Below are 20,993 nucleotides of genomic sequence, written 5' to 3' on the forward strand. Positions count from 1 at the left end.
ATGTCATTGGCTGCCTCCCCCTGAGCGGGCGGCCTTTGACCCCTGCCCCCGCGGTACCTGAGCGCGTCCTCGTCTCCGCTCCTTCACTGGGCTCGCGAGGACGAGCCCGCACCCATTTCCTCGTGGCCGCGCTCCCTGCCGCCGGGAGGCCGCACTGCTGCCGAGCCGGCCTGGCGACGGCGAGCCAAGAAGGACAAACCCGGGCCTGGGCTCAGCGTCAGCGTCAATCCCAAGCCGCTCTGGTGCCAGCCCTGCTTTACTCGGCCCGGAGCGCGCCTACCCGGGCTGGGCGGTGGCTCCGCCAGGAAACGGCCTGAAGGCTCCCAAGTGAGATGTTGTGACGGGGCCGGCCCGGGGGCCTCTGGGCTGAGCGAGCGGCAGCCCCGCGGCGGAGCGGGCAGGAGGGGAAAGCGCCCGTCCATGGGCCCTGCACAGGGGAATGTCAGACACCCCCCTTCCCTCCCCCGTCTCCGAGGGTGGGCAGGTGCCGATCACTGATCGTACAGCGGGGCTTGTCTCTCCTGGTTGCATGTGGGTGACCTTTTAAACCCCATGTTTTTTGTCAGCTCCTGTTTAAGTAAATGATAGAAGAGAAAAGGTCTAAATTGTTATGGGCAGGAGGGGAGAGGGTTAATGGTCATTTTCGAATTAGTCCTTTTTGAGACCAGGACGAACCTCGGCCCCAGCCCTGCAGTGAGATGGGTCAAGCAGATCCCTATGCTGGTGCAGAGACCTCTGGAGTTCAGCTGGTCTTTGTGCAGGTGTAAGGGTCCACCCACAGGGATCTGATTTCCCAATGGGTACCATAGCCAAGGGTGCCATTCAGAAGATAAACCTCCAGCATTGCAAAGTAATTGTGTATGTTATTCATCAGTTAAGTAAATCTATGCCTGCTACCATAAAGTTGATGGAGAGACACTACAGAGACAGTCAAATCAATAAGGCAAATAATGAACAATACAAAATAGAGAGTAATAGAATTTGGGACTCTTGACGCACAAAACAATAACCCCAAGGAATATACAGTTTGCAGATGACAGTAGAATGGAAGGAGTTGCAAACACTAGGTTAGAGAAATATAACACAGCAGGGGGAACAGAGATAAAAGAGAGGTAGAAAATACTTAAATAAATTGAGTTTTAAAACATGTAGCTAGTACATCGGGGAAGGGTAACACATGGGAATGAGAAACCTGGAAAGTAGGAATGGCTGAAAGAGATGTATGGGTGACTGAACAACAAATTAGGCAGGGCCTTGCAAAGTGACATAGCAACTAAGCAGTTTTGGGCTGCATGCAGAGTGTGGTATCCTGGAATAGAGAGTTCACAATCTTGCTCTAATTAGCTCCATTGCAACTGCTTCTGGAATATTGTGTGCCATTTTGGGTACCTCATTACCAGAAAAAAGACAAATTGGAGGGAGATCAGAGAAATGCAACAAAACACATTGTGGGCCGAGTTATGAGGAAAGAGTAAAATATGGGCAGCTTAATGAATCTGAATTCTTTAAATATGTGCCTAACTAGTACACTAAGTACATGTACAAATACTATGCAGCCTTCCTTCCCCTCCCACCCCCTAGAAAAAAACACCTAGAAATCAGACCAGTGTCCAGGAAGAACAATATTTTTTCCCAAATCCCATTAGTTCCCTCACAGGTTTCCCAGACATCCCTCCTGCTCCCCTCATCTTGGTTCTCAACATCTGGCTCTACAGGGTCATGTTCATACACAGTCACCTGTTGTCAGATTTGTAGATTTTAAGGCCAGAAGAGACCATGAGGATAATCTAATCTAACTAGGCCAGATAATTTATATCAATCACCACTATATTGAGCCCAGGGCCTAAATTCTCAGAAATTATTTCCTGGAGCCCCCCATACCCCTCCCCCCATTCGGGGCTCTGGATTTTAGCTGTAGGGTGGGGTTCTTGGGGCTTTAGCCCTGCTTAGGGGGGCACTGGGGCTTGGGGCTTCTTCCCTGCGGGATGCACTGGGGCTTGGGGCTTCCACTGTGTGGGATGCATTGGGGCTCAAGGCTTCAGCCCTGCGGGAGGTGCCCCAGGGCTTGGGGCTTCTGCACCATGGGGAAAAACAGGGCTCAGGCTTTCAGCCCTGCAGGAGGTGCTTGTATCACTTGTATTTGACTAAAGCATGTATAATGTGAGGCAACCAACATCATGAAATACAAGGTCACCCCCACAGTATGAGAACTCTGGCTGGTGGAGAAGAAGGGAACTGTGGTTTGCAGAACTGAAGTCACGAGCACACCCCTTTACCAAGGTCTCTCTGACCCCTGACTCTGCCAGAGTTAACTTCAGGGCCAGACAGGCTACCCCTTCCAATTCTGTTCAAAGTGGTAATTCTATCATCAGATGCAAGCAGCTCCTTGTAGATAGCAAGTGTCTTTTCAACTCCCAGCCAGTACAGACACACACAGTGAAGAGTCCTCTGTGCTTGTGAGAATAAGTCTCAATGTTATCAGTGGGGTACTGGGGAAACAAAATGCCAGCAGCATTCCTGTCTGGGAAAACAAAACAATCAGGCTGAGGGAGTGTGAGATAGAAGAGGCAGAAGTAAAAGCTGTGAGGCCAAAGCACCTTATCTTAGACTCCTTGAAAGAGAGAGGGGGAGAGAAAGGAGAGTCGAAGCAGCTGGCACTCACCAAAGGTCTTTTGCAGGCTTTAGGGGGATGGGGAATGACTGAAGCCCCAGGATGGCTACTGAGTGCCCCCAGATAGTCTGTGCTCACTGCCAAGACTCCTACTTGAGCCCGTTTGGTATTTGGAGTCCTTTCACTTTGCACTTTGTTCCTCTCTTATCTTGTTTTTGCCATGCTGTGCAAGATGAGAAGAAAATGTGTATAGGATCAAGGTTTCTCTATTAAGTTTCCATTAGGTACTCCTGCTGTCCCCTTCTCCAGAAGAGGTAGTACCTCTTACCCACCATTGGCGTCTTGTGTTATTCTCTTCATATCAGAACACTGGCTTTCAGCTGGAGTTACTGGTAGATTGAGTGAACTGGGTCCTGCCCTTCCTCAGACAGAGAGACCCAAAGGGCATGAATACTGTACTGTAAATAGGGACAAAGGGAAAGAACTGGCTCTGTGTAGGCCATGACTGTGAGCCTCTATTGCACTCACTAGCCCTCTATCAATGTTAAGTATTATTACTAAGGGGCAAGAAAAAGGTTTATTTGCTATTCCATTCTGGTCCGCCTGATTGCATAAAGCAATTATTGGTATATCTATATGCTTGTCCCATTCTTCTGCCCATGTATCCTGGCTCCTCCCAGTCCTAAATGTAAAACTTACCTGCATGTAGGAGTCAGAAGGTACCTGTATCATCCATGTATTGCCAGCCATTGATTCTCTACACAGTGTGTGTGTGTTTGGTGGGTTCTTTCTTGCCTCTACCATACTGTTTACAAGGCTATGAAGAAAGATTATCTTAACTTTAATAAGTAAGCCAGCTTCCATGTAGAAGACATGATGGGATTTCTGCTGTTGATTTATGTGCTCTATCATCAAGGTAGGTACAACTGAGGAAATGTTGTGATACAAAAGGTATCTCAAGCATACAAATATGAAACATCTGAGCTTGGATCTTCCCATGAATAAAACATTAGAGCTCTTCATTGTGCTGAAATCTTACTTAAGTTCAAATGCAGAAGCTTCTCATAGCTTTATAAGGCAACAAGAGAAGGTCTTAGATATCCAGAACAAAGCATGCCTTTATATTCCTCAAACTACTCTCCCCAGATTTTTTCAAACAGACCTTATAGCATCTCTTGTCTCCTTCTACTGCCCCTGTAATGCCCTTCATTCTGCCTACTCTTCTCTCCTGATCTCTCCTTTTGGACCTGCTTCCTCAGGAGTGAATAAGAAGCAGTTTTCAGGGACCACTGATCCTTCTTTATTCCAGCCAGTGTTGTCTACCCACTCACATGATATATATATATATATATATAAACTAACAAAGCAAACCAGGAAAAGAACCAAAAAAACACCAGAGTCCAACATAACTGATCTGAATGTATTGGTGTCCCAAGTCTGTACCCTCTGAAGTCAATGGCAAAACTCACATTGACTTAAATGGGAGCAGGGTCTCATTACTAAATAATGCTTTTTTTCCATCTGCTGGTAATATTATCATGGCTTGCTTTCATTTTCTGTTATGTTTCTGTCTGATTTAGGCTCTGAGCAACTTGGAGCAGGGGCTTATGCCATATTCACCTATAAAAAAACATGCACACCATTTATAAATAACACACCCTACATTTATCATAGAATCCTAATACTAGAAATGGAGAAAAAATTAGGACTAGTTTCTCCCCCACAGGGCTTAACGCAAGATTGTTCCCAACCGTCTATTCTCCAGGGCTTTGACCAATCAAGATTAAAATGTCCCAAATGATGACACTTCTCCTATTTTTGTTGAGAATTTATTTTTGGACTGATTACAGAGTGCCCACAGCAGGGCTTGTGCACTGGGAGGTGACAGATAGGTATTGAATTCGAACAGGAGGAGGCAGACCCAGATAAGGCTCAAACCCAGAAATATCAGCATTTTCACCATCATCCACAAATACTCTTACAATAACTATTTGGCTGCAGTTTTGTTCTCCCAGCTGAGGCTTTACTATCAGTTGAACTGTCCTAGAATTCTGTGATGTCACAATTGGGGGAGGTTTGAACATTCCCTCGCTGTCTCAGTCTGGAATATTTTCTTGACCTGTTTACTTCTGGATCTGAAGATACAGAATATACATTTCTCTCTGCTCTCCATGGAAAAAAATAATGCCAAATTTTGGAGACGGGATAACCTCAAACACACCTCATATGGGTGAATGCACACACAGCTGCAAACATTCAACTCTGCCTAGGAAGAAAGAAAAGAAATCACATTTGCTCTTATTAATATTCCAGGGATTAGAGATACTGGGGCCTGCTGTGTGCTGGACTCTTGTATTTTCTCAGACTTATGAAGGTAAAACAAATTTAAAAATAAAGATTTTACATGTTTCCTAGTCTTTATGCTTGTCACTTAACAGCTTCTCAGCCAAACCCTATTCCTGATGCCTGTTCTTATTTACTTTTTAAATTCTCTCTAATTTCTGCTAGCTAATTCCCTTTCATGTTACTCTCTCCCCTCCTCTTTCCTAAAAGTGCTTTCTTCTGCCACTTTCTCCCTTCTGTTTCTTCGTTCGAGGCTTCTTGTATCAGGCCCTGGGCATCTGGCTACGGTCTGGGAGAAATAAGAGTGAAAAGACCCCTTATTTCCAAACACTTCCATCTACATCTGATTGGTTAAAATCTCTTTCTTCAAGCATCAGCTAGTTGGAAGTTCCTCAGCCCAAAATGAGCCTCAGGGTTCCAAAGGACAGTTTCAAGTCCCAACTATTAGTACAGAAGACTGAGTGGCAGCCCTTTTGTCCTGTGAAAGCCTGGAGCATCAATGATGGGACTTGTTCAAAAACCTCTGCAAAGCAGGTAAGGAACTTGGTTGAATATTTCAGTCATATGACAAATTAGGGCCTTATCCTGTGAAGTGCTGAACATCCACATTTTGCTCTGCACCCAAAAGGACTGAACCCTGATGGCCTTATTTTTAGAACTGCTGAGCACCCACAAATCCCATTGAAGTTAAAGGATGTTCAGCTCCTTTGGAAAAAGGGTCAGTTGTGTGTGTTCTAGAGATGGAAATATAGTGCAGTACAGAATGAGTTTCTTAACTGAAAATGTAAAGAGCTGCCCAGTAGGATAATAGGACACTATAACATTAGATTGTAATGCTTCTTTAAGATGATTTTTTTTTTACTCTAGATTGTTTCAGACCCATGTAATCTCTAGTATCTGCATCATTTTTATTTGCCTTTGAGCAGTTCTGTCATCTGAACAAAGAAAGAAGTTTTTATCTTTATTCTTATTTTTCATTTGTATTTTTTTAACATATTTATTATTTTTATTATCATTATGTTGAGGAGCCCATGGATCAGGTCACTATTATGCAAGGCATTGTATACACACTAAACAAAAACATAATAGCAATGGCACCTGGATAGCTTCTGCTTCCAGGTGTCACTTACTACAAAATAGGAAATCACCAGGACTCGCTCTTCTGTCTAGAGGAACAGAGAGAGAAAACATTTTGGTGTTCTCTGTTTCTGTGCAGCATTTATAAGCCACAGTAATGAACGTTATTTAAAAGCCTGAGAGAGAAGGCTTTCCTAGGTTTTTTATATTGGTTGCTTTAATGTGACTATCTTAAGGGTAAAATGACTACAGGAAAAAAGAAACAAATTTGTCTTTTTTAAACCAAAGATTCGGGGATGGTCTGAGGAAAGCAAGGGGATGGAACAAATATTCAAGGAAGCTGGAAACCAAAAAGAAATTTTTCTCCATCACTGGAGTCTGTTTTTGAAGTTTGTGGCTCACATCTTTCCTTGATTTTCAGACATGAAAATGTTTTTCATTAAAATTAATAAATAAAGTATATTTGTACCTGTTACATTGTCCTGGTTGCATATGTTAAGTGCTGTAGCGGTTTCATAGTATTGTCGCAGAGCAGTACTCAGTGCATTGCTGAGTTTGAAAGATTCTGAGCTCTACAGAAATAATTAGTTAGAAATGATTTACCTGGTCATTTTCCTTATTAATTAGTTCTATTGTGTTGTATACTTAATTTCAGTTAGGATCAGAGTCCTGTTATGTTGGGCACTGTACAAATACATGCAATTTAATCAAAGAAAAGTCACAAGTGAATGGTAATAAACTTTGAGAGAGAAGTGGCTAGGGTGGAGAAGGGTAACAGAAATAAATTCACATGATTATTCAGGCTGCTGTGTGTTGGGCATGCTTTGATGGTTTATACATTTAAGCGTACTTCCTGAATTAGTATAGCAGTGCACTCATTCAGAAACAGTTTAAAGGTGTGGCAAGTTGGATGTAGTGTGCTATATTAAGACTCAGTTTACCCCCTCTGCACATGTGCCTTGTTAAGGTGCTAGGGGACCAATAAGCCTGAAAACCTTTCTACAGCTACTGTTGTCTGATTCAAGTGTGCTCTGGGGCATGCAATCCCAGAAGTGGGCAAAATTTGAGCTGAGCTTGTAAATACCTACAACCCTGCAAATCTGCAGATCATGTCTGCAGAGCAGATGTGAATACAAATTTTGTATCCACACAGGGCTCTACAAATACCATCCCTCAGAGCCCAACCTGTTAATAACCAAAGACTAAACCTATCTGAACTCCTAATCAACAAAGAAGGGCATGGATTTAGAAAGTGGGGATTTCCACTGCAACATTAACTTGTCTGCTTTGACACAGGAAAATATTATTTGTCACACTAGATCACGACAGCAGTCCCTCAGTCCAATGTCCTGTCTCTGAGAGTGACCAGTTTTTACCACATGCTTCCAAAGAAGCTGCAAAAAAGCCTGGACACGTATGGAATAATCTCCTCATAAAGGGAGTTTCTTCCTGACTCGGCTGTATAGTGATTGGCTTACACTTTGAGACAGGAGACTTGATATGCTTTCCAAAGATTTACAAAACTCTCTCTAAGGTAGCGGCCGGGAAGCATTCCCAATCCCCAACTAGCTTTGTTTGAATCCCGTTAATCTCTTGGCCTCAAAGCTAATGGGCCCGGCATTCCACGGGTTAATTACATGTCAACATATTTGCTTCCAGCACGTCTACATTTGCGGTCCTCCCCGGTTCTTGGCACGTGCCTCTGTTCCTGTAGCACGAGGGGGAGACGGAGCCAGCCGCCTCCTCTCGACTGGTCGTTGTTAGGGAAGCCAGCGGTCGCCTCTCTGCACGGGAGCTCCCCGGCCGGGCGCTGTTCGAGGAGGGGCAGCTCCAGCCCTCGCCCCGCTCTGTCCCGATTTCACTCCAACCGGCCCGCTGCCCCCGAGCCCCCTGTCCCGGCCGGCTGGCAGCCGCTGCCGCGCACGTGGGATTGCAGCTCCCGCGCGCAGGCCTGCAGGGGGCGCTGCAGGGCAGGATGCCGCCATTCCCGGCGGAGGCGCTACAAGCTGGGGTCACTCCCGGAGCGGGGAGACGCTCCGGCGGCTCCCGCCTGCATGAGGTCATGTGACCGGGGCTCTGCCGGCGCCATTTTGTTCGGGCGTCTGAGCGCGCCCCCTCTCTCCGCGTGACGGCGGTGGTGTCGGGAACGCGCACGCAAGGGGCCCAGGCGGGCCGAGGAGGAGGACAGCGCCGGGAAACTGAACTGCGAGGCCCCCCGCCCGGCCACCTGCACCGCCGCCGCCATGTACCGCTCGAGCAGCGGCCGCTCCGGCCCGCCGCCCTCCTCCCACCGCTCCAAGGAGAGCAGCTCGTCGGGGTCCCGCAGCTCCCGCTCGGGTACCTCGGGGTCCGGGCCGGGCCCAGGCCGCGGCCGCCCCCCCTCCTCAGCTTCGCCGCCTCCCCCGTCCCGCCGCCACCGCTCCCCGTCCGGCCACCGCGCAGCCTCTCGCCGCTCCCCGTCCCCGCACCGCAGCAAGAGGCTGCCCTCCCCGCCCGGGGGAGCGGGGCCCGGGAGGAGCCGGGGCCGACGCGGGGGCGAGCATGGAGACAGCAGCAGTAGCCGGGTAATTAGCCCCCAGGACACCCTCGGCCAGGCCCCGGGTAATTACCCGCTCCGACCCCTCCCCAGGCTGGGCGATTGCCCTGCGGATCGGACAGTCTGTGCTGTCCTAGCTCTGCCTGCCTCACGCTATGTATTTGTCCCCGCTCCTTGGCCATCACACCACTGCACCCTTCCCTCCTACTGGCGCAAGGACACCCCGTCCTGTATGTTTCTTACCTGTCCCACCGTGCAGAGACAGCCGCAGCCAAGAAACTACTCCGGAATGCCCCGTGTCCCTCATCTGATTTCTCCCAAATGATCCCGTTTGATTTCCCCTCAGCAATACTGATTGTTCTGCTCCCCTGAAGTCTTTCTGATTCTTCCATGAAATAATCCGTTCAGAATCTGATACCTCTTTCCACAGAACAATATTTTTCCTGACTGATGGAGTGTAAGAAAATATACCATGGGGATCAATCCTGTGTTTTTAGAGAAGTGGACAGGATGGTCTAGTCAGTGAGTTGGGACACTGGAATGGGTGTAGAGAACTGGCTCTTGTTTCAGATTCTGCCACTGACCCATAGTGTTACCATTGGCAAATCATGTAATTTCCTTGAGCCTCAGGTACTCCATCTGTATGTAGAGTAAGGATAATCAATCTTACCTACTTTTGAGAGCTACAAATGAAAAGCAGTTTGTGTTTTTTACTAGGGGTCTTTCATTTCTAATGTCTAATGATTTCTGCTTTCATCATTTATCCCTATCCCAAGTAATGCCCCTTTGATTTAGTCCCTTCAGGCTTTTATTCCTCTTCAGAGTTATAGCAGGCCAGAAACATTAGCCATTTCAGCTAAGAATCAAAGATCAACTGATCCTTTAGCTAAGCAAAGCCTTCTATGGGTAAAATAGAATATTTTACTAATGGGATTAGTTTGACCATTTAACAGAATCTTGTGCTTATAGATAATTTATATGTGCAGAATGCAGAGACCTTTCTAAATCAAATGTCTAATAAACATTAAGTTTAAATTCTTCATGTTGATATAGAGAGCCAGTTACAGATTCATCAGATTCATTCTCTGACAGTTGTTTAATATGTTTTTAAAACTTCTCATTTCAGCCTAAGCAAAATATTCAGATTTGTGCATGTAAAACCCTGTTTTTAAAATTCTATTTCAGATGTGACTATCTTTACTGTTTGGTACTGTGACTCTATAAGGAGTATTCTATATAGTAAATACTAGATTATCTGTGAATATTCGTTGTAGTAAGAAAGAGGTTTTGCCTTGAACTGTCTGAGAGTTTCTCAACATGGAGAATTATTCTAGAATAGCTATTCCTGATTAACTCCATGTGTGGATGCCCTTATTTGGGAATAAGTGCCTTTTTCCATATTAACTTTATCCACTGGATTGGACAGCAGTCCAGTGGATTAAGATAACTTGGAAAAAAGCACTGTTATTCCAAAATAAGAGCATCCACACATGTAGTTAATCAAGAATACTTAATCCATTTTAAATTCATACCCTACCTTACTCCAGATTTTCTTGTGTAGACAAGCACTTAGTTAATAATATACTTGCAGAAGAGATTCCCAAATGATTGTAGCCTAGCACCAGCTCTGCTAGTAAAGTTAATAATTGCTTTTGTTGTTCTGAGTGCTTTAAAATCCACATGCTTACTCAGTTTGTCTTTACACTTGCTATGTGGCATGAGGGTGCTGGGTAGTGTTAATGCTCCAATTTGGGGGTCATTAAGGGGTTCATGAGGTATAGCCTTCTCCCAACTGATCTTAGTTGCTCAGCATTTTGCTCATAGCGCCCACTGCCCTTTTGGAGAAACAATACTGAAAAAAGGTATTGACCTTAGATTTTTGGATCTAGAGATTGGCAAACTGCAAAACCAAAGGAATTGAAATGTGCATTTGCAGCTAGACTAGGGTTCTGTTGAAGTAAGAGGATTTCTAGGCAAGCTATTGCCACAGTAACTGAGTGGCTTAAGACAATATGCTGTGGTTACTGACCCAGAGCTACACCTGTGCACTGAGTTTGAGCCCTACGCTTGATAGTTTTCATAGAATTGTGCACATTCCTTGCTCTCTGCCTGCATTCTGCAGAGGATCATTTTGGAAGTTTTGCGTGAGACCAAAACTTCTGGTTTAAGAGTGATATTTTTTCAAAGTGCTCTAAAATTCACATGCATGCTCTCATTTAAATTTAGGAGTGTTCTCAAGAAAATTAGCATTGTTCAAACAGAGAAAAGATGAAAGACAGGATAATGTGATCATGCTTCCTGAACAATGGAACTTTGAGTGTGATCAGAGGAACGCAAGTCACTGGGTCATTTGGTCAAGGCTTTTTCCTAATACAGAGCCCCCCTAACATGAGCTGCTCATAAAGTTTTCAGATCCTTATAACTTGTTGGTGCAGACCAAGGAAATAAGGGGGGATTATAGCATTGAGGGGGAATGTGGGGAGGTTGTTGGAGCAGTGCGGGAATGTAGAGATTGAGAGGAGGTGTTAGGAGGGAGATGTGAGGATGGGTGAGAGGGGCTTGTGGCTGCAATGAGGAGAGGCTGGGTTATGGGGAGGGGGATAAATGGCGAAGGGAGAGGGGTTGGGGAGGCTGAGAGGGGAGCATTGGGATGAGTGGCAAGTGGAATTGGGGGATTAGGATAATGGAGCAGTTTGAGCCATTCTTCCTGTCTCCTCCCTTATCCCCCCCCATGTGTAAGCCAAGATCGGGGGCCCTTCCCCTTTGGGGGGTAAACCCCTCTCCCGCCCTCATGTGAGCTGCGATCTGGGGGCCTTCCCCTTGGGGGGTGGATCTGAGCCCCTCTCCCCTCTGTGAGCCTAAAGGCTGAGGAAGACAGGATGGGTAGTGATCGATCTATCGGGGATTGATTTATCATGTCCAGTGTAGATGCGATGAATCGGTCCCCGATTGCTCTGCCGTTGACTCCAGAACTCTGCCACTGCCAAGAGGCGGAAGCGGAGTCAATGGGGGAGCGGCTGCAGTCGACCCCATGCTGTGAGGATGCGAGGGAAGTCGATCTAAGATACGTCGACTTCAGCTACGCTATTCTTGTAGCTGAAGTTGCGTATCTCGGCTCGATCTCCCCCCCCCCCCCCGCATGTAGACCAGGGCTAAGTCTATTCCATACACCGCCCCCCTCCCCCCCCGCTTGCTAAATGTTGTCCCCCATCAACCTTGCCCTGAGGATTCCTCAGACATTGCCTTCGCTTACCCCTCGTTAAGCCCTGGAGACCACTATCATCTATGCTACCAGACCATTGAGAATCCCCATGCGTAGAAGATGCCCTTGTACATGTTTACTGACACCCTACAAAACTCATTGCTGAAATCAGGTGTGTTTCATCCTTCCAAGTATACAGCCACCTCTCATTGTATCACAGTAACAGCTCTGCTACACTGCTCCAACAAATCTCTCCATCATTCAGTACAACTACACATAATGCAGTGAAGGCAGTTGGAGTGCATGCATAAATGCTGGAATTCAAATGTGTGCTACATAACGGAAACAGTGGCATATTCTCTTAGAACTTCCTCGTATCTGCTTATTATGGCATCTCCCTTGAATGGTTCAATTCCCAGTGGGTGTTGCCAGCTCTCAGGGTCAGAGTTAAGGTAGTGTTGTGCAGATGGCATATGTCCTGATTTTCTGATGTTTAAGTTTAGTCATCACTCTCCATCTTCTGGAATGCCTCACTGGGCAGCCTTAACTCTGTGTTAATTAAGTTATTGGGTATTTAGTATTCTAGGGGGAAGTCTACAAAGATAGCTCACTCAGACCGTGTCTACTTAAATACACTGAGATTTTGATTTTTTTTTTTTTTTTAACTCTAGCACAACTGTCCTAGTGGTAACAATGTGGGGAATGCTAATGTACACGGGGCAGGTGTGGCCATTGGCACTTTTAACACTGTCGTGTTTATACCTGCTCTAAGTAGGGTTAGACAACAAGGAAGGTGTTGAAAATGCCAGTAGATAAAGAAGCTTTGTTTTCACTAAGGTTCACATTGGTACTGCTCTGATAGAGCTGCACTAGCAACATGTGGAAATTTCTGCTGAGAAACCTTACTGCAGGAGCTGCTCAGCCATGGGGATAGGAAGGTGGTTGTGCCCTTCAATAGCAATCCTTCAGCCATTCAATTTGTTGATGGGCTTTGGAAGATCTTCCTGCCCGCTCTTCAGATAGAATAGTGATTGCAATCCAGGGCTTTGTTTGGAATGTGGTCTTCAAGGCTCCATCAAAATAATAGGTGGCTTGTTGTGGAGATGGAAATAGTATTGTTTCTTACAAAACGATACAGAACGGGTACAGCGTTTGTGTCTGATTTCAGCCCCGGGCAGCAGAGCTCGGGCTTCAGTTTGAGCCGTGGACAGTGGGGCTTGGGCTTCAGCATGTCTCTTAGCTTTGCGGGGCCCCTGCTTGCTTCCCACTAATGCCGGCCCAGCACTTGTGACTCCGTAAACCCATCCTGTGACACACCCCTCCCCGGGGGGTTCCCACTCCTAGGTTGAGAAACACTGATATAGTATATAGAACAGTGTAAACAGGTCATTTTCTGTATGAAATTTTAAGTTTGTACTGACTTCACTAGTGCTTTTTATGTAGTCTGCTGTAAAGCTAGGCAAATATCTAGATGAGCTGATGTACCTCCAGGGGAATGCGTACCCCTGGTTGAGAAATACTGATGTAGCTCATTCATTTACTACTGAGTCAAATAGCAGAGCCCTTTTTGGAACACTTTCTAGTTTTGGTAATGGGCTTTGTCACTGTCATTGACCCAGGCTCTCGTTATGCCAAGAGGACCTGCCCAGTAAGTATATTGGCTATAGGTGCACAAAAATTCCTTGGCACTGCTGGGTACACAATTCATGCAGTTGGCTGTCCCCAACAAAGAGGGGAGCACAACAGCAACTTTGGGATTTCTTGAACAACTTCTTTTTCCTCTTCTTCCTCTCTGTTGTTCTACCTCCAGAAGTGCAGTTCTTTAAAGGTATTTTCAATTTTAAAAGTTCCTGTGGAGCTAGTGTAAATACAGAGTGCTTGTTAGTTGCATGTCGGATGAGAAGGAACTACACTCAGTCCCTTTCTTTTTTTTTTAAGTTGCATAGCAATTTTATATAAATGGAGAAGAGGTATGATTAATTTATTTCTTACGATCCCCGCCCCCAAGTCTAATATGATGAGGTGGACAGACTTAGCTGCCTGTCTTGTGGTTACGGGGACAGTCCTGTGCTGGGCTTTCATTCTCTCTTCAATTGCAGAGACGTTCTCCGAGCCTCCGTTCCGAGTCTTCACTGGAGCAGAGTTTGCGGATCACTGTTGGTAATGACCGGTATTGCATTGACACACCAGAGCGAAGGAGGCTGCCTGATCGACTGGGCTCACCAGTTGATAACCTCAGTGACATGGACAGGTATGGTTCTCTGCAGACTGGGATCCCATAGAGTGAGACAGTGGTTTGGCTCTAGTTTAAACCAAGACTTCTAAGGCTTAGCTCCCCAGGTTCTTTAAGCAATTTTTGTTGAATGCTCTACTTGCTTGAGCCATAGAAAGGCCCATATAACAGCCCTAGAGTAAAGTGGGTGTTCTATCTGGGGAAAAGCTGTTGCAGTGACTGGAAGCTGTATGGCGTGGGCATCAAGATGTAAAAGCAGCCTTTAGGAATTGGGCAAGAGGCCATGTTTTGTTGCTAGGACATTGAGAAGGAGAGTGTCTCACACAGGACAAAAATTCAGTGAAGTGCTAGGATTCCAAAAGTCCCACTGATGGGACTTGGAGACAAGTACACTTAGTTAAGAGGTTTCCTGGGTGTGACAGATACTACTGTGAGGATCATGGTATAAATGTAGATAGACATCTATAAAAAGTGTCTATTACAGAAAAGCAAGTGAAACTGGTTAGTGGAAATAAAGAACTAATATTCAAAGCTTGAATCCTCTTTTCCCCACTGAAATTGTTATCCGCTTTGACATAGGAACACAGTAGTCAGAGATGGGAAAAGACTTTATATAGAGTCTGTGTCCCTCATAATCATCATCACTGCAGCCAGTTGTGTCTTCAGGTGAGGGGTTAAGCAGCAGGTCCAGAGGAGGCACTGAAACATACTGTTTTCATGCAGATACCCCAACAGTAGTAGCCCAAAGGAGGGGAACTGAGCAGAATTATTTCATTATGTTTCCTATCTCTAGAAGCATATCAGCTCTTTAAGGTTAACTTCCAGCAGCTGCAGTAAATCAAATTAGGGTTTAGTTGGTAATACTACCACTTTTAAGCCTTCTGCTCAATGTTCTTGTAATCAGTGTTTCATCTGTAAATCCCCTTTGCAGGGTACTAGTTTTCCAGCCCAAACTGGTGCACATACACAGGGGATAGCAGCATGTACTGGAGGTGGAGGAAAATGATACAAAAGAGAATTATGAGCATAGCCCACAACTTTAAGGCTTGTCTTTATTTGTCTGTTGGGGATTCCCCACTGCTTCCTTTTCTCCAGTAGGTGTATATATATCATGTTTTGTGGTCATGCTGTAAGGTTAGAAGTGGCCTAGTTTATTTTAATGTAAAAGTGAAAATGCCCTGCTGGGAGGGACCGTTACCTCCCTCAGACAAATTAACAGCTTTCACTTTGACTCCCTGATAAAGCTTTGTTACTCATTTGAAATGGTAAAAAAAGTAATGAGGAACATGGGGCTAAAAAAGTATGAAAAGCAACAGCTAAACCAGACTCAGAAGAGTAGGAGAAAGGGAGATAATATAAACTTACATTCTTATTTGAATGCTTGCCCATATCTATCCACTATTGGCGTACATGCACCTCATGTACTCCAGTTCAGATTCTTTTGGTCAGCAGTCTCTGGGCTGCATCTGTGCCCTGAGGGTCCTCATGCCTCCCACATCCCAGCTGAGGGCATAAAGGGCACAGTGATCCCAGCTGTATCATAGATATCCTCCCCCCAGCTACGATTCAGTGTCAGAACTTGTAGTGTCCAAATTTCTTGGTTACTGTGTGGTCTACACATTGCATTGTAAATAGTTTGGTACTTAGCAGTTAGTTACTTGAATTAGCTTTAGGAGAAAATAAAGTCAGTAAAAGATACCATTATTCAAGACCTATTCATTAAGTGGGGTCATCCATAGACCTCTTTGCCACTAACGGAAAACAAGAAGTGCAACAAGATCTGCTCCAGAGATGGGCAGAGGCAGAGTCGGAGTCTGATGCATTCCTGATCCCTTGGCCCTCGGGCTTAATTAATGTTTACTCTAATATTTAATTGACTCCAAGAACTCTCAGAGAAACTCAGGCAGGACTCACACGTTGATCATGATAGCATCAGCATGGCTGAGGCAGCTCTGGCTCTCAGACATGATGAATCTCTCCATTCAACCTCCAGTCCAGTTGAACCTGATGTGATATCCCAAAGATGAGGATAGATTCTTCATCCAGATGCACCTTCCTGAATGCTGGCTGGTTAACATGAGTGGAAAGGATCTGTATCTCTTAAGTACAAAACATCCTTATCCATAGTAGAAAGGACTCCGACACTTACTTACACAGCCAAGTGGAAAAGATTCACTGTATGCTGAGCAGCATCAGTTGACTCCGTTTAGCACCTGCCATACTGGAATACCTTCCGTGCTTAAAGAACTCTGGGCTATCTGAGTTCTCTGAGGGGCCGGGCCACCTGGCAGCTATCTCAGCTTTCCACCATCCAATTCAGGGATAATTCCATATTTTTACATCCTACAGTAGCAAGGTTCCTGAAAGACCTTGTGGAAGTATATCTTCTAGTCTGAAAGCTTTCCCCTTGTTGGGATTTCAACATTGTACAGATAGGTTTAAAGGTTCACTTTCTGAACATTCTGCCTACATGTTCTGTGTTCAATTTATCCATCAAAACAGCCTTTTTGATATTAGTAACATCTGCCAGAAGTGTAGCGGAAATACAAGCTTTTATGGCAAAACCAAAATACATCTTTTTTTTCATAAAGACGGTAATTTTGAGACCTCACCCAAAATTCTTGCCAAAGGTACTCTGTAAATTCCATGTCAACCACATAATACATCTGCCTGTTTTCTTTTCAAAGCCAATTCCAGCAAAGGGAATGCTAAACTTTACACCCTAGATATTTGTAGAGCACTTTCCTATTGGAATAGAACTCAGAGCTGTGAAATTAACCTGCAGAGGAGTGGGTGGGAAGAGAGGGACAAAGAGAATCTGGGGCAGTTGGACCACACTCCCCGAGGGTGAGAAGCCCCGGGTGTCTTCTCCCGGGGAGGCAAGAGACGGGGGCAACACGCCAGGAGCCTGTGGGGCAGCTGAGCTCCCGGCAGGGAGCTGCTAGTGAAGCTGAGAGACCAGCTCCCAACAATGCCCCTCTTAGGTCAGTGGAGGCGCTCCTGGTGAGAGGACACACCACCAACCTAAGGAGGCTAGTGTGGACATGCACCACTGCAGTAATTACTGCGGTGGCTATAAGTCGACCTAATATAGGTCTACTTAAGTTTCTAGAGTAGACATACCCTAAATCATTTAGGGAATCCCCTTACCCTCAGATTATTTGTAGTTTAGGGAGATAGAGTAAAAGATCAGACCATATCCATACAGAGACTTTCTAGCTGGATTTCTTCAATCGTTAAGTTGTGCTATGAAGTAACCAACTTAGATCCACCATTGAGTGTTACAGCCCACTCCACTAGAGCTCAGGTAGCTTCTTTAGCTTCTTTGAGAAATGTTCAGTACAAGAGATACATAGGGGAGCTACCTGGGGTTCACCATTACTCTGTGGTAGAAGCATCAAGATCTGATCCCCATTTTGGTAGGGTTGTCTTATAATCATTGTTTAGGTAGGCTCCTAGCACCCACCTACTGTAATCTAGGTCAGGGGTTCTCAACCTTTTTCTTTCTGAGGCCCCCCAACATGCTATAAAAACTCCGCATCTGTGCCACGACAACTGTTTTCTGCATATAAAAGCCAGGGCCATCATTAGGGGGTAGCAAGCCGGGCAATTGCCTGAGGCCCCATGCCACAGGGGCCCCTGTGAAGCTCAGTTGCTTAGGCTTCTGCTTGTCAGACCCCCTGAAACCTGCTCACGGCCCCCCAGGGGGCCCCAGTCTCCTGGTTGAAAACCACAGATCTAGGTCACTGTTAGTGAGTCACCAACAGTGGACTATATATGGATAAACACTCAAACATAAGAATGGCCATACTGGGTCGGACCAATGGTCCATTTAGCCTAGTATCCTGTCTTCTGATAGTGGTTGGTGCCAGGTACTTCAAAGGGAATTAACAGAACAGGATAGTTATCGAATGATCCACCCCCTGTTGTCCAGTCCCAGCTTCTGGTGTCCCAGAAGCATGGGATTGTGTCTCTGACCATCTTGGCTAATAGCCATAGAGGAACCTAATTCTTTTTTGAAACCAGTTATACTTTTGACCTTCACAACATCCCCTGGTAATGAGTTCCACAGGTTGACTGTGCATTGTGTAAAGAAGTACTTCCTTACGTTTGTTTTAAAGGTGTTGCCTATTAATTTAATTGCATGACCCTTAGTTTTTGTGGTATGTGAAGGGATAAATAACACTTATTCACTTTTGTCACACTATTCATGATTTTATAGAAGCTGTTCCATACCCCTAGTCATTGTTGCCCTTCTCTGGACTTTTTCCACTTCTAATATATTTTTTTTTGAGATGGGTTGACCAGAGTTCCATACCGTACTCATAGTATGAGCATACCATAGATTTATATTGTGGCATTAAGATATTTTCTGTCTTATTATCTATCCGTTTCCTAATGGTTCCTAACTTTCTGTTAGCTTTTTTGACTACCATTGCACATTGAGCAGATGTTCTTGGAGAACTGTTCACAATGACTCCAAGATCTCTTTCATGAATGGTAACATCTAATTTAGACTCCATCACTTTATTTGTATCGTTGAGATTGTTTTCCAGCGTGCATTACTTCACATTTATCAACATTGATGTTCATCTGCAATTTTGGTTGCTGAGTCACCCAGTTTTTTTAGATCCCTTTGTAACTTTTCACATTCAGCTTTGAATTTAACTATCTTGAGTAATTTTGTATTGTTGGCAAACTTTTCCATTTAATTGTGAACCCCTTTTTCCAGATCATGTATGAATATGTTGAACAGCACAGGTCCCTAGGGTGCATTGCTATTTACCTATCTCCACTGTGAAAATTGACCATTTATTTCTGCCCTTTGTTTCCTATCTTTAAGCCAGTTACCAGTCCACGAGAAGACCTTTCCTTTTATCCCATGACTGCTTGCTTTGCTTAAGAACCTTTGGTGAGGGACCCTGTCAAAGACAAAGAAACTGTTACTTATCTTACAGTAGCTGTGGCTATTTGAGATGCATTGTCCACAAATATTCCATGAGCCGTCGTCGTCCTCACTATTGGGGAATCCTGTAATCCCTGGATTCTCTATTGGTGAAGGAACAGAGAGATGGTTGGGGTTGTCTCACCCTTTATGCCCTCCTGGTGAGAAGCTTGCGGACACTCAGGGCACAGGTGCAGTCCCAATGGAAACTGCTGGCCAAGTGTGTGGGGTGCAGGCACACCCACAATGGAATGTATATGGACAGCATATTTTGAAGAACCACAGTTACTGTAGGATAAGCAATCGTTTCATATGTCCCCAGCCCCTGTACACTGGTGTGTTATATCCTTTGCTGTCCCGTGTGACTGTCTTTTAAATCCATGTTTCTTTGCTGTCCAGAATGTGTTTTTGGTGCCTTTTCTGGTTATACTCATAACACAATTTCAACTCCTTCCCCTCTGAGATATCATTAAATGTTCCCCTTAAGTTGGCTGCTATAATCAGAGTTCATAAGGATTGTTGATTGCCACTTGGCTAGTGAGAGTGATATAGTTAATTGCAGAAAAAAATCAGCAGAAGGTGTTTGGTAATGCGCATCAGTTACTCCCCATGACGTTTTCATGCATTTTTTCTGGGTGTAGTCAGATCTCAGGAATAGGAGGGGGTGGTACTGAAAAGGTGTTTCCTGAAAGTGAAGGATTAGTTAGTCAGCTGTGCCCTGTAGTGGTGAAAGTACCAGCTTTTATGTGTGTGCAAGTTATTTTCAGTTACTGTGGTATAAATATTTTTGGTGCTTATTTTGTGTGTGTTGCCAGAAGCCAAAGCTAGAAACATCTGATCATGTAGTCACCTTGGGTGCTTTTTACTTTAGGATACAGTAGAACCTTGTTAATTCCTACTTCCACCTTAACTCTGATCCAAAGAAAGCACTAATGAACTTTTTCGGTATATATCCATCACTAAATTTGTATGTCTCTGACTATGTAAAGCATCCAATCAGTGACATATGAAGTGTGTTGAGAATTGTCTTGTGGCTCAGAGTTGAATTACTGGCATGAGGAAGACGAATTTTCACATATCAGTATTGTTATTAACAATGTATAAACTGTAAAAGGAACAGCATACTTATGCAGACTACATTATGTCATCATTTCCAGTCATTTTAATGCTTAGGATTTTTAATGGTAATTATTTGTTTGATATCTTTAGAGATGGGAATATATTTACTGCAATTCTGATTCTTTGAGGATGTCTTTTGGCAAGAATCACATGCATTCACCAATCCTTTCTCAGATTTCTGGAGTTTTTTAAATAGGAGATGATATGCTTGGGGTTTCATCCTCTAGACAATCATATATCCATTGTCCATCTCTTATGTGGCATGTTGATTATTTGAGGGATATTTTTCCCTATTCTTTTTGTTTCATTAGAGGCTTACAGGGCACTTTTGTTTCCTGCTGTTGAAAGGAACTAGCTAGAATGTTTGGGTACCTGAGGTTGAACCATGCTCAGTATGGCAGACCCCTCAAGCTACCCTACATGTGCTTCAGAGGGTCGAAAGTATTGAGAGACAGGGGAATTTCCCATGACTTCAGTGCATGTAATGTATGAGAATCCTACAAGATGAATTCTTCAGAGAAGCAAAATTACAGGGTAAGTAAATTCCCAAATAAGTTAGTTGCCTTTTAATATTTTTATTTAAAAACTACCCAATACATGAGACTTTTAGAGCTACCTCTCCTGAAAGTTTGAACTGTTAAGTCTTTTATAGGAGAGGGATCCAAAGCAGTTAGACACCAACCCTAAATTTCTCGGTAAGGGGTCACATATAAGACTTGCATAAAAAAAGTACTCTAGAACTTAGCCTAACATCAGTATTTGTTTTCATGCTCAAAAGGGATTAAAATAACAATTGAAACCTGAACACAACCTTAATGCCACTGAAGAAATAGTTTACTACTGACCCCTCCATATTATAGAAGACTATTCTTACATGCAGTTCTTGTGAGGAAGTTCTGGATTACCCAAACCCTTGTTCCAGTTTCA

At 44.6% G+C, this 20,993-nt stretch overlaps 1 protein-coding gene across 5 annotated transcripts in view; it reads left to right on the forward strand.

Annotated features, from left to right (window-relative positions):
• Positions 1-24: 24 nt before the first annotated feature.
• The window catches only part of ZNF318 (zinc finger protein 318), a 40,642-nt gene continuing 19,673 nt past the window's right edge, over positions 25-20,993 (forward strand). Inside the window, exons 1-4 of one of the 5 annotated variants that reach the window (XM_039532056.1) lie at positions 25-327; positions 4,925-4,985; positions 5,326-5,488; positions 13,869-14,020. In XM_039532056.1, the coding sequence (XP_039387990.1) occupies positions 5,357-5,488; positions 13,869-14,020 (284 nt within the window). In that variant the 5' untranslated portion in view covers positions 25-327; positions 4,925-4,985; positions 5,326-5,356. The other 4 variants (XM_039532055.1, XM_039532058.1, XM_039532054.1 and 1 more) reach the window with 4 other exon arrangements.

Source organism: Mauremys reevesii, linkage group 3, assembly GCF_016161935.1.
Source record: "Mauremys reevesii isolate NIE-2019 linkage group 3, ASM1616193v1, whole genome shotgun sequence".
In the NCBI taxonomy this organism is placed as follows: Eukaryota; Metazoa; Chordata; order Testudines; family Geoemydidae; genus Mauremys; species Mauremys reevesii.